Below are 15,124 nucleotides of genomic sequence, written 5' to 3' on the forward strand. Positions count from 1 at the left end.
TTATAAGAGATTGTCTTATAAAGTTTTCATAAATATGTTTCCCAAAAGAACAACCCAATAAATAATAACAGTAACATCAATAAATATAAATTTTAGTACTTAAAATTACAAAAAGGAAAAAGGGGACCAAGTGTATTGACGAAAAGTCAAAATAAGTGGTGATTACCTGTTAGATTGCTCTATAAAAAAATTAAAAATAATAAATTATAATTAAAGTTGGATAAAAAGGGAAGGAAGATGAGACCCACAAATTCTAATAAACAACTAGTTTTTATTGACGTCACGCGTTGCGGCGAAACCGAACAAATGATAATGTAAACAAATGTGATTTGAAAATAAAACATATTGTTTAGAAAGTCAAACCATTAGAACAATTTAGTTTACATTCGTATCATTTTATAATACCAAATAAGGGTGTGTTTGGGATTGCTTTTTCAACCTGATTTTTTGATTATTGTGTTTTGAAATCGCAAAAAATCCATTTTGAGTGTTTGGTAAAAAATTAATAAAAACGGATTTTTTTACGTTTTGTAGAGATCAAAACGTGATAATCCAAAAGCAGGTCACCCCTTACTGCTGGAAAACGTGATAATCCAAAAACTGATTTTTTACGTTTTCACTTATTTATTTTTTAAAATATATATATTGGCAAATAGTTGATTATCTGATTATTGTGATATCAAACGACATAATCAAAACCAAACACTGTTGATTATCTGATTATTGTGATATCAAACAATATAATCAAATCCAAACACTATCTTTTTGCAGAACGTTTTGTTACAGCCAATTATCTGATTCTGATTATTCAAAACGCATAATCTATTTTCAAAACTCAACCCCAAACACCCTCTAAATATTTTATTTTGAGTACAACTTCGTTTTTAACAAAACTTATAACGAAACGTCAGGGAAAAAATCAAACACAACCACGTACTTAAGTTTTAGAAAAAGTTATAAACGTAAATTGTTAGAGAAGTATCAAATTGATTGATAAATTAATATATGTTCTAAACAAAGAAAAGAGAATTACTAAAAAATGGTAAAGGAAATATATGGTTTTAAAAAATGTAAAAAATATTAAAAATATGTTATTAAAAGTAAATATGATAATAAACTATTATAATATATTAAATAATAAATAATAAAAAACTATATATTATTATAAAAATAAAGTTACTATTCATCATCCTTTATCAACAATTACTATATATATATATACTAATATTTAATATTAATAATTAATATTAATATTAATAATAATATTAATATTACAAATGAAATGAACAATAATTTTATTATATTATAATAATATATTAATATAATAATAATTACTATTATTTTCTTTACTTTCTCAGTTGGATAAGCTTGGTGTCAACCAATACGATATCGAAAATACAGGTACAGTCCGGTTCATTATCGGTATATGAAGGTAAAAATCGGCACCAGCCTGATACAGAAAACGCCAAAACTCGGTACCGGATTGACTTTGAAAATCTTTTAGTTCGAGAAATTTGGTACTGCTACACGGTAACATTTGCTCATCGCTGATCACAGGTGCCGTACAAACAACAACGGTATCGTGCAACTTTTTTCTTGTTGATTTCCTTCAACTTTTAATAACAAAAATGGTAACCCAACTGTATCAATTATATAAACTCCTAAACCTCTATTCTTCCTTCACATCTCAAGACTGCTTACCTGTTTCTTGTTTATAGAATTCAGATAAGAAACTGTAGGAGGTTGCAGTCTTCCTTGGGGTAGCCGCAAAAAATTATCATATGTAAACAATTTTATCAGTTTTTTTCATCGTAACACAATCGACTTACGTAAATCTCATTGAGGGCAAACTGGGTAGATTTACCCCCGAATCATGTCTTTATCTGTTAAAGGCATATGATGATTAGTCTTCTTAATCTATGATCCAGCCTTGTGACTGTTCAGGTTTAACCCTAGACCCCAAACAACAACAGATATAAAGGATTGTTAATTACCTTCAAATTATTATGAAACAATTTAAATTTATTTTTAAAGCATGTATATATCAAGTGGTTGCAAGAACATATGCACCATGCTTTCTATCCACACTGTTTCCTTTAAAGCTAGTCTTTAAAGTATCACGTTGAAAGTTAAAACAGAAACTGGATCAACCCATTCCAAGTTCCTGTATGGTAGAGGATTGCCACTTCCTACCAAGGGCATCCTTAATCTTGAGATCAATTTTTGGGCCATAAAAGGCATGGCCTTCATCAACTTCATAAGCCCGTCCTTTATCATCCAAGGCATCTTTCAATGTGCACATTGCTTTCACCCATATATCATCACCTATCGCCTTCTTGGGTTTAGTTGAAAGGTTGACTTCATATGTGTCAAAATCAACAATACAAAGTAATCAACATGTAGTATGCACAAAGGCCAAACTTAAAAAAATATATATAAAAGAAAAAATGAGAGCGATGTCACAACGACGTGTTTTGAGCCATCAACATCAATAACCAAATGAATTCAAAATAAAGATAGTGTAAATATGAACGACGATATCATAAACATTCATTCCATATAAACATTAGAATATTAAAAGTTACAATTGTCTTCTATACCTTGAAATCGAGATAAGAGAACATACATGTTTTATACCCTTGTATGATGAAAAGTATAAGCTATTATCTAAGTAACCATGAAACCGCCCTTAGAATATTTTTATCTTAGGACATGTAAACACATATATGAACAATATGAGAGCATTTCAAGTTAAAGTCATAAAATGTTCTTAAGAAATGTGATAACGATCAAGTAGCAATGTTATGTTAAAGTAGCAAGTGCAGAATAAAGTAAAATTTGTTTAATGATATATTAACATGCATACATAAATGTTTAGTAAAACAGCAAAGTCTTGTATAAATTTACTTTTGAGATCCTAATCACCAAGAGTGGTTAAAGACGTGCTTTAATCAAGTATTAAAAAAATAAACTACTGAATTTATCTTAATATAGTCTTCAAGTATGAGTATGAACTCTTTCAACTAATAACTAACAGTGACTTACATACAATTAATTTTTAGATAAATTAAAGTAGCAAGTGCAGAATATTAATCTAATATTTGTGTTTCATTCATTTCCTAAGCTCATTAAAATGGAAACATCATACAAATAAATTAAGAATAATGTGATTTAATTTTACCATCCACAGCCCTAGTAAGCAACGTGACATAATGGTTCTTGTTGTTGTCTTCATTCAGTATCATATGGTTAATTGTTTTTCCAATGAGACAGGCTCCAGAGACGGAAGTTGAAACATCCTCGGTGACCTTAGCATATTCAACAACATATCTCTTTATCTTCTTTACTGCATTAAAAATTAAAAAGTGGAAAAACCCAAGTCAAATAAAATCATGAAATCTACATAAAAAGGATTTAATTTAGGTAAATAAATTCAAGTTGGACAAATTTTTAATCAGGGCTTGTAATCGAAAAATCAAGAAGTGAAATTGATTCACACAGCGAAACCCTAAAAAACCACAAAAACAGGGGACGATTCTTTACGTGAGACATAATCCCATAAACAACCCGCGACACGAACATCCGGCGGTTTCATCTCCAAAGCCCGCCAGTGAAGCCGCGGTGGTTCAGCTTGATTTGGCGGTAAGCTTGGGTGAAAATTGAAATTGGAGAGAGGTACCATATTTTATATGGTCTTTTCTGTCACTTGGTAGAGCAATTAACTGAGCTGAGAACGCACGCGGTTCCGCCACCGTGTGCAGCCATGCGCTGCCGCATGCACCACCAGAAACAGCGGTACTCACTGTTCTCTCTCTAAAACTAGCTTATATAGCTTTCAAAATATAAAACAACTTTCCTTGTACGGTACAACTATAATATGCAAGGAAAACAATAAAAGCACAATGTACAAACGTCATTGCATACAAATGTTGTAAGTTATACTTATGTATAATTATGAATTATTGTTATCTAAGCACTAGGTTATAGTCTCGTGTATTAAACGGGTTTACGTAAGATATGGTTTTTATTCAACCCATGTAATACGCAGATCTATAAGCTAATATCTAATATATATGGTATAGGAATAGGGAATATGTAATCTATACTATATGATAAAAGTAACCTGATTTTGAACACATGTCATTCATTGAAGATGTCTACATTTGTAATTTCCTACCTTTTCATACTTAATACTATTATTTACCAAATTGACACTTTTTATTTAGTTTACCCTTATCTCTTATTTTATGAAAAAAAAAATATCAATTATAAGCATGGTAATTTCCTAGATAAAACAAAATAATATATATTATATTATACTCTTATACAATTAGCAACTTTATTTGTATCCCATTTGTTTAAAAGTCACACCTTTTAATTCATTTACTCACACCCTTTCATTTTATTATCTAAACATAGAATAAGTAAGTTAAAAGGTTACCAAGACAATGGTTCATTAAAGGGTTACCACCTTTCCAACATATTGCAAACTAACCGACGCACTGTTACCAACATAATATACATGAAAACTTAACCGACCAGAAAAATGCATTGTTACAACGCACCATTTGAGAAAGAAACCATATATACATAAATAGCAACCATGCTTACCCATTATCATTTGCAAAAGAAAAATAAAAACACCTGATTTGTAACGTCAATCATTCCTCTCCGGCGGTTCTTAACCACCGTCCCTTCGTCTCCGGCAATTCATGACCGCCGCCTCTTCATCTCCGGCGATTCATAACCACCGCCTCTTCATCTCCGGCGATTTATATTGGTTTTGTTTCATCAAACGTCGCCGTTTTCATTACTCACAATCTGTTAAACTATCACCCACATAGTATTGGAACACCGTTGTTGTTTTCATAGTCACCCGACACCGTATGGGTTGGTCCGCATGTGGTGTTATGTAGGGCCGATGAAACCTCACCGCCAACGCAATTCCGGCTTAAACAACCACCACCGCCGCAAGTTCCACCATCTCGATTGTCGTCAAAGGGGCACCATTCAATCCTTTGCAAACAAGAACGCCATGGTTGGGCTGTTAATCTTTGAAGATCAAACTCCAATTTTGAGATTTAAATCTGGGAACGATTCAAGTGTTTTGGATTTTTTAAGGTGTTTGCATAAGATGACCATCTGTGGGCTTTTGCCATACATGAAGTTTGGCTCTCATTTTTAGGGTAGAAAAGGTTATTTAGTAATACGTCAAAGGCCCAAAACTTCATTTTGGACATTGATCGCATATTTGGACATTTATCATATTTCCGATGCTTCGTTTTAAGCGTTTTCTTATTTATACATCATTGATCTCTAACTTTTAATGATATATTAAAAAAAATCAAGTTTAGAATGTTAAAATTATGCATATGTTTAGAATGTCATTAATTGGTTTTATAAACGTAAATGTTAGGGATAAAGCACAATGAAAAGAATGTTTGAAGTTCAATTGGACATTTAAACAAACATGTATTGATCTAGGATATGGATAAAGCACAATGAAAAGAATGTTTCCTATAAACTAAATAATTTTCACATCTCATATTGTAATACTAATTTTTTTTATAATCAATCCTTCTATTAGAATATATAGATTGATCTAGGTCAGGGATAAAGCAAAATGAAAATATGTTTCACATAAATTAAATAATTTTCGCATCTCATATTGTAATACTAATTTTTTTTTTATAATCAACATCCCGCTGTAACGCGCGGGGTGATATGAACTCGTTATTCGACAAAAATAAAACAAAGAATATCTTAGATTGGTTGTTTTGAATTCCAATTTGCTAGAGTTAAAGACATATACTAACCAGTTTGTCACCGTATCCTTTTTTTCTTTGATTCGTACGATTCACACATAATAAATCATTTGTATTTCATTCAATCAAATTTTTTGTGTTTGTTTTCATTTTTTTATGTTATTGATTTTTGCATAAAAATTAAAAATAATAGTAATAAATAAAATTAAAGCCTATATGTAGCTTGCGAGCTATATTTATATAGTTACAAGTAAAAAAAAAAGGATTTTCACCTAAAAAATGTGAATCCAAGGCCATCATGTAATTGGCTATTTCATTGAAAACCAATTCTTTTGGATATTTATATAATTTTTTTTTTCATAAGTAAGGTTCATGTTCAATTCAATATATTGTGTATACATGGATATATATATGGAGTTATAATTTATGAAGTTGATCTTCTAAATTAGAATTCATGTAAACGAATTATATGTTATTAAATTGTTTTTTTAGATGTTGATTGGTATACGAATGTATACTATATAATAAAAGAAACCTGATTTTGGATATGTATCATTCATTGAAGATGTCTACATTTGTAATTTCCTACATTTTCATACTTAATATTATTATTTACCAAATTGACACTTTTTTATTTAGTTTACCCTTATCTCTTATTTTATGAAAAAAATATCGATTATTCTATCTCTTATTTTCATATTGCATTTTTTTTTTAAATTTAGTTTGTATTTATCTTTTCCGTTCAAATGGGACAGAACTAAAATTATTGGGTTTCACATTTGTAATTAGTTATTTTTTTATTAAGATGCTATCGTTTTATTTGCTCATGCTCAAAATGATCAGAAAAAAAAAACTCAGTTATTTTTGTTTCTAGGAAATCATAATCCTTTTATTTGATTCAATCATTCTAGGAGTTTTAAAACTAAAATATAATCTATCATAATCAAATTCACATTTCAAAACCCTCAACATTCAACCATTCAATAATCACAATTACTCACATGTATAAGCCCATATATAATCAAACCTACTTTTAATAAAGGATTCCAATTAATTCTACGTGAAATTCATAAAGACTTTTTGTTATACACTTAATTTCATATATAATCTAATCTAACTTTTAATAATGTATATATGTGTGGACGCTCGGTGGGCAAAAGTGAAATTGCACTAATTTTAACGTTATTTTACTAAATTTGTGAAAATAACGTTAAAAACGGCGGACGGTTAATCATGCATCATCATCATGTGGTGGCGTTGATAGCAGAAAGACAAAAGGGAACATGCATTAATCGGTCTTTGTCCCGATTGCTGAGTGTCATGTGCTTTATGTCCAAATCTTGATGCAAAACTACTATTGAGTCGGGGGTCTTACTGAAAGGAGCCTCTACATCTTACTCTCCTCAGACCCTACCTTAGCTTTGCTATTTGTGGGATTTACTGAGTATAATGATGATGATGATTTAGTATATATAATTAGATTTATTCAACCCGTATAATACACGGGGTTATAAAGATATATTTTTTTTATTATTTAGTTTATAAAATTACATTTATCCAACCCGTGTAATATACAAGGTTATAAAATTACATTTATTTAACCCGTGTAATACACAGTGTTTTTTAAAATATAACTTTTTTTATTATTTAGTATATATAATTAGATTTATTCAACCCGTACAATACACGGGTTTTTATTATTTGGTATATAAAATTACATTTATTTAGTACAATATATGAGGTTCTTAGAGATATAATTTTTTTATTATTTAATATATAAAATTACATTTTTTCAACCCGTGTAATAAACGAGATTTTTAAAGAATAATTGTTTTAATTCAGTATATAAAATTACATTTATTCAACCCGTGTAATACACGGGGTTCTAACCTAGTTTATTATAAATGTTAAGTAAATATGTAATAAATGATCTTAACATGGGATATATGTAATGATTTTGCATAATTCGTATATATAAATTTAAAATATTGAAAATAAACTATAACACATGTATATCGTAATATTAAAATGTCTAAAATGGAGATAATGTTCCCGGAATGGATAACAATTTTAGGGGAGGGGTTGTTTGAATTTGGATCGGAGATGGGTGTTCCAGGACTTGGAGATAGATAGTGTTTGTGTTGGGCCACTTGTTAATTCTTTTGAGTCTTGTTTCTGATGGGTTGAAATGTTGAATATCACGGCAGTGGGCTAATAGATGTTACTATGTTAGCGTGCTTAACATTAGGAAATATTGATAACATTAGAAATCTCAAGCTTCACTACGTAAGGGAGTGACATTTTGTTGGAACCCGACTCATCAATCACTTCGGTGACTATTCACCGAAAAAAACAATCCATATTCACCGAATGGGGTCACCGATTTAGGGGGTATGGTTCACCGATCGGTGAATGGCATCCCCGAACCATTCACCGTAGCCATACGTGCACCCTTAATCTTTATAAGTATGTGTCATCATATTTTCATGTATAAAGATTTAACCAATTTTAGAATATGTTTTAAGCCTTTAAAAAGGTTGAGAGGACCATGTATGTGCTAGATGTATGTTAATATCAGGGGCGGACTCACATTGAACGGGTCGCGGTTTCCGGACCCCAATGCTTTTTAAAAAATTAGTAGATCCGGTATATTAAATTTTATAAGGATCAATAAATACAATTAGGTGGACACTATAGAAAGAAAAGGAAAGTTGGTGTAGTGGTAAACCTCCCTCTTTAACTTCAAGAGGTTATGGGTTCAACCCTTATATAGCTTGTTTTTTATATTTTTTTAAATCTAGTTCAAAACTCGCTCTGACCCGACCTGAACGATGGCCGACCCAAAAAACGTTTTATTATGAAAATTTTGAACACCGAAAAAATGGACCTCATTAAAAAAAAATTCTGGGTCCGCCACTAGTTAATATCCATTAGCTACTTATAAAAACAGTAAATGAATTTGCTTGAATCGAAAGCGAAAGTTAAGGCTTAATTGTTAGTAAGCAATACTAAAGGATGAGGATATGATTGACAATCACATACGAAACGGTCGACGAGGCACATAGGGCAATTGTTGCGACCTTTTCTAATTTTTCGGTATTCGTATACAATACTAAATAGATTTTTTATTGGGTCGGGTAAACAAAATATCTTGTGGTTTTTTGTATGAAGATAACATACTTTTTTCTTAAGAGCTAAGCTTATCTCCTCTAAATTCTATACTACATCAAACATCTTAAGAATTGAACCTTGGTCTTCCGATAATTTTCTTGTCCACCAGGGCAAAGCTTAAATGGTGTCCCTACCAATTTGGATTTTGAGAGACGGGCCTTTACTGAGTTTTCGTTCAAGCCTCGCCACTATCACGAAGATAACATACTTGATTTAGCTTAAATGTAATTTTCAATTTCAACTTCATTTTAGAAAGCTTTGCTTGCCAAACTATAAAAAAAATATAGTGTACTCTTTAGAAGAAAAAAATATTTACACAACAAAAACCAGTTAAAAAATATTGCCAAAGATAAAGGCTAAATAATCATGTTTCAGTTATCACATTGAAGCCATAGAAAAACTCCTTGATTGTCCAATCGAAACACCACTATCCAACAAACCCTATTAACATCGTCACCGGCACACTCTTCTCCGGCAATACCTCCCCAGATTCCGACCGATAAAAGCTTACCCTTTTAGCTTGCCGCCTGAAGTTCCGTTTGTCACCTATCAAGAGGTATAATTTCCTACTTCCAATCAATTACTTCAAGATTCAAGCATTTTGGGACTTTAATTGGTGTTTTCACTGACGAAATAATGAAGTTCAAAGTTTTTTTTATGGGTTTAATGGTTATGCACATGAAGTGTTCGATGTTTTGCCTCTAAGAACCTTTCTCATACTCTTATTTTTTTTAATCTTGTAACATATTCTTTTTATTAGGATGCTTATGTTGAGGCATTATTCTCCACTGGATTTTGCTGGAAGATTGCCATTTCTTAAACCCCCAAAGACCGTTAGCAACTTTGTGGTAAGCCAGCCTCAGTTGTGTTTATTATTAGTTTATAAGAGTGTTTGGAATTTGGGTGTTCCTTTTCATATTATTATTCTGTTGTCAATGATAAAGCAATCAAACTGCACACTTTATTGTCGCACCCTTCTACGCGATACTACTTAGTTTACGTACGTATTACACTTAATTGGTCAATGAGATGGCGCATTGTTAATTGCTCCCATTGGTTATTTTCTTGAAAGGTTAAAGAACAAAACTAGATAATAGCTAGGAACAAAACTACAACATGTACAATATTATTCGAAACAGAAGCTACTCCATTGAGATCATTCGAGTGAATAAATGCTCCACAGTCTCATCCTTCGCCAAACACAGTGGACATAGTAATGATTGAATATCTAGGTGTCTTCTTTGTAACGCCATGTGTAATTTACTCGGTAGCCATCTGTTCCATTTAAAAATGTGTGTGGGGTCTGGGTTATCCTGTCCGACCCATGAAGCATTTTGCGGAGAGATTTGACTGTGAACACTGAACACCCCCTCCATGTTACCTTTCCAGCTCCAAACATTATTGTTTTCCGGCATAGAAACCTGCGAAAGCATAGAGCAACAGGTTACAGGCCTGCAGTTCTGAGACCTCCTGGACAGTCATCGGACCTCTATACCAGCACCAATTCTGTCCCGAGTCAGCCCTGTTACTGCATAATCTATCTCTTACCGAGTAGCCTTTGAACTTTTCTAATTTGAAGATGTTTGGAAAGAGTTGTTGAAACGGTACATCCCCAACCCATGTATCAACCGGAAAACGTATAACCCATTACCCACCACATCTTTAATAAGACTATCGAGGTGCTAGGCAGTCAATAGCGGTGTTATAGCACGGCTATAGCGGTTAGCGGACATCTGATTACATAGCGGTCCAAAGAGCGGTCAAGTATAGCGGTTCCGCTATTAGCAGTGCTATATGTCGCTACTTGACCGCTATTTTGAATCCTGTATAGCGGCCATAGACCCACCGCTTTTCAAGGTTTTTTAATTTCAGGCCAAAAGTAGGGAAAAGCCCAAAAAAATCAATTTTTTTGTTTGGATTTACCCAAAAGTAAAGGCCCAAACTCTAATTAAACCTAGTCCAGTAATTCTAAATCTAATGTGTGCGTCGTGCAACCGAGGCCAAAAATCAATCTTCTTCCTGGTGGCTTGAGGGCCGAGGCTACTGAGATCATTGTTCTTCATAGTTCAAATATTGACACTTTCATGTTTTCAAATACATAAATTCTGCGTGATATAAAAATTACCGATATACGACCGCTGTAACCTATATATCAAATAGTCAAGGTGTATGTTTTCCTTTTTCATCATTTTTTTCTTTCTTATTGATATTGCACCAAACACCGAACAAACCTTTTTGATAGAATGAAAGTTTCGGGTTAAAGTGGATTGTCGTCACAACTTTTCACCATAGTCTTAGTGTTCCATTTTTATACCGCCACACCCATTTGGTCAAAAGACTACTATTCATATTTTCAAGAGAACCTAAACCAAGCCCTCCATTAGGCTGACCGTTAGATCAGTAAATCATATAATTTTAACAGTCCCCTGTTAGGGTTTTCATCTCCATCATAGTATTCCGGATTTTTGAACATGTACTTTCGAAATACCTGTAAAGCTAAGCAGTTAATGCGGTAAAATATCGGATATCGGTTAAGGACCGATATTTGAGATATCGGTTATCACGGTGGGATATCGATGGGATATCGGTAATTTTAATATCATGCTAAATTTATATATATAGCAATTTAACACTAACAATTGTAACAAGTAAGAACTGACTAAGACTTAAAACACTAACATTTAACAGTAACAACTAACAATTAAGACTTAAAACACTAATAGCAGCAATAAGAAGAAAAACGAACGATAGAAATAAGAAGAATGGTACTGATATTGGGAAAATCGGTGGTATATCGATCAAATATCGGTCCTATATCGGTCAAATATCGGTCAATATCGCTGATATTATCGGTACCGATATTCTGACCAATATTTTGTACCGCTATCTCGGCTGAGGACCGATAACCGATATATCACTGATATATCGGTTGATATATCGGGATATTAACTACACAGCTGTAAAGTGAGAAGATGTTGGGCCTTCGGAGGTTTTTGTCATATGTATCTTCGCGGTATGGCATGATTTTAGTGAATCTTATTTTGAAGAATACTAACCGGCCTTGCGTTATCTTTAGGTAGTAGCCTGCCGTAGTAGAACACCATACAGCTTGAGTTGACAATAGAAAACACGGAGACAGAAATGTTTTATTTTATTCAATGTTTTTATTCAGAAAAGCAAAATGGCTACGTATTTAAATGTCATCTAAATTGCTAACGTAAGTTTTTATGATGCGCCCTTGAAGAAAAAATATAAAATAGTTGCTAACATAAGTTTTTCACATTGGATATCGTAATTTCCAGGTATGTGCAGCCAAAGGTCCTCGACCAAGATATCCACGAGTTTGGAAAACAAGAACAAAAATCGGAACGGTTTCTAAATCACTGAAACTTGTTGAATGTGTAAGTTATTTTTCTCCGTATGGCTGTTAGTTTCATGATAAATAGTTATCTAATATGTTAAGCGATATTTTATTAACTAGTTTTTCTCTATTACGTGTCAGATAAAGGGATTATCAAATGTCAAAGAGGAAGTCTACGGGGCTCTTGATTCATTCATCGCATGGGATTTGGAATTTCCTTTAATTACTGTGAAAAAGGCTTTAAAATCACTTGAAAATGAGAAAGAATGGAAAAGAATAATTCAGGTAAAAGTTACTATCTTTTAAATTCTTTTTTTTTTATTTTTTGTGGGTATCTCAAATTCGAATCGCATGGATTAAAGGTAACCAAGTGGATGTTAAGTAAAGGCCAAGGAAAAACAATGGGGAGCTATTATTTATTGCTATCCGCTTTGGCAGAAGATGGAAGAATCGATGAAGCCGAAGAACTATGGACAAAACTATTTTCCGATAATTTAGAAAGTATGCCGCGAATATTCTTTGATAGAATGATTTCGATCTACTACAAGAGGGATATGCATGACAAAATGTTTGAGGTACTTTTGTATTTGGATCATTAATTTAGAATATATATATATAGAGAGAGAAAGTGTATCGTACATTTTGCCTTAACGTACAAGCGTACGCAATGTCAAATTCGCACGTTATAACAAAAAGTCGCATGTTGTAAAAATAAAAGTTCGCATGTAAAAAAAAAAAAATCGCATGTGTATAAAAAAATTAAAAATCGCATGTTATAAAAAACAACAAAAATCGCATGTTGTTCAAAAAACCATACTCGCATGTTATAAACCATTTTTCGCATGTTGATATTGAATCTCGTACGCTTCGTACGTTAAGGCAATTTGTACAATAACTGGCCCATATATATATATGGGGGATGGTTCAATTAAAAACCCATAGTTAGTGAGAGAACACGAAAACTCCTCCTTAATGAAAGGGAATGGGGCTTTTAATTAAGGAGGGGAAAATAAAAAAAAAAACTATATATGAATTTTCAAACATTTCTATATTCTTCATATGTTATTGTTTTTTTTTTAAATTGCACCATAAGATCACAAATCTTCTTATCTTTCATTCCGAGTATATTTGAGCATATTTTTTCGACACAAACACAAGATTTAACGTGCCGTTCTTTTTTCAATGCTATTATTATAGTATTGCACATATGCAAAACTACTTAGCCTTAGGTTTTGGGTTTAGGTTAGCTTTTAGGGTTAGGTTTTTGGGGGGTTTAGGTTTCGGGTTTAGTTTTTAGGTTTTTTTTTTTTTTTTTTTGGGGGGGGGGGGGGGGTGTGGTGGTTGGCCGGTTTAGGTTTTTCGTAGCATTACACATGTGTAATACTAATTATTATTTTTTTATTTTTTTTTTTGTATTTTAAAAATGCTAGATTTACAGCCAAAAAATGTTTAAAAAAATTTTTGGTGTGTTTTTAAAGTTTTTTTTAGAAGTTTTCGAGTTCTCGCAATAAAAGAAGTTTTCGTTTGAATCCTATAGGGGAAGGATAAAATGAAAACCTTGGTGAGTTAAGAAAACCAAGGAAACCTCATCTCCACCATCCATTCATTTAATCTATGGTGGAGATTAAATCAAGTACAAAAAGGTGTTTTTTTCCAGAATATCTAACAGTCTGACAAAAAGTGCTTTTCAAAATTTGTAACAGTCTGACACAAAAGTGTGTCTGTCTGAAAGTGTTACACAAAAAACCTTCCTAAAAAATGTAACATATTGTTACGTGCACTGCAAAACTAAAAACCTTCGTAAATGAAAATTGTAACAGTTGAAGTTCAAAAAAACTTGAAAAAACTGTCATCAAAACCCATAAAATGTGTAACAGGTGAAGTTAAAAAAATGTAACACATTCACACGTTCTCTCTCCTCTGACACGAAAAATGTAACAACGTCAGAAAAAAGGTGACTATCGAAAAGTGTTACACGTGGCATGTTTTGTTATGTTTACATATATATGTGTGTGTGTTTTGTATTCATCCAACGCTAGTATTTGTTATTAGGTTTTTGCTGACATGGAAGAACTCGGCATACGACCTACGGTTTCGATCGTTAACATGGTTGGAGATGTACTTCAGAAGTTGGGGATGATGGACAAATACCAGAAATTAAAGAAGAAATACCCGCCTCCTAAATGGGAGTATAGGTATATTAAAGGAAAACGCGTTAAAATCCGGTCACAAAATCTTAAACAACCCGAGAATGAGTTTAGCAATGAAGTTGAGAATGAGGACTCGACGAATTCAAAACAACCCGAGAATGAGTTTAGCAATGAAGCTGAGAATGATGAGGACTTGACGAATTCAGATGGATCTGAAGTGGATGAAGGTGGTGAATCTGATATATCTCTTTCTGTACCCTGATGTTAAGGAGTGTATGTGTGTGGTTAGTGTTAGAATCATTGTATCATATGATTGCTGATATGGTATAGTAGATCAATCAAATATGTCGTAGATGATGGTGTGATTTGTGTCTCATGCGAATTGCTCATATAAAGTTGGTCTATCGTGTCATTAATAATAGAGTTTAGTTGTCTGGTTATGTAATGTAACGCAAATTTGAATCAATCACTAAAGAGACGTGCATAAAACTAGTTGTCGAACGTGGGGTCATAGAACTCGATTTAAAAGCGGCAATTTCTAATATTCGAGCTTTAAACAAGTTGACCTGGAACATGATACAATTTCTAGTGTGTCCATGTTAATGTTGATGTCTTTTGACATGAATGAGATGGTTATATAGTAAATCAAAAGCTATGTTAACTGTATAGTTAATTAC

At 32.4% G+C, this 15,124-nt stretch overlaps 1 protein-coding gene across 1 annotated transcript; it reads left to right on the top strand.

Annotated features, from left to right (window-relative positions):
* The first annotated feature begins 9,289 nt into the window (after positions 1-9,289).
* LOC110904197 (pentatricopeptide repeat-containing protein At4g21190) lies at positions 9,290-14,892 on the top strand. The gene is made up of 6 exons (XM_022150027.2): positions 9,290-9,492; positions 9,697-9,784; positions 12,239-12,337; positions 12,439-12,582; positions 12,660-12,872; positions 14,350-14,892. Exons 2-6 carry the CDS (start codon positions 9,698-9,700, stop codon positions 14,707-14,709), a joined length of 903 nt encoding a protein of 300 aa, XP_022005719.1. The 5' UTR covers positions 9,290-9,492; position 9,697; the 3' UTR covers positions 14,710-14,892.
* The last annotated feature ends 232 nt before the right edge of the window (positions 14,893-15,124 follow it).

This window comes from Helianthus annuus, chromosome 14 (genome assembly GCF_002127325.2).
Source record: "Helianthus annuus cultivar XRQ/B chromosome 14, HanXRQr2.0-SUNRISE, whole genome shotgun sequence".
Classification (NCBI taxonomy): domain Eukaryota; kingdom Viridiplantae; phylum Streptophyta; class Magnoliopsida; order Asterales; family Asteraceae; genus Helianthus; species Helianthus annuus.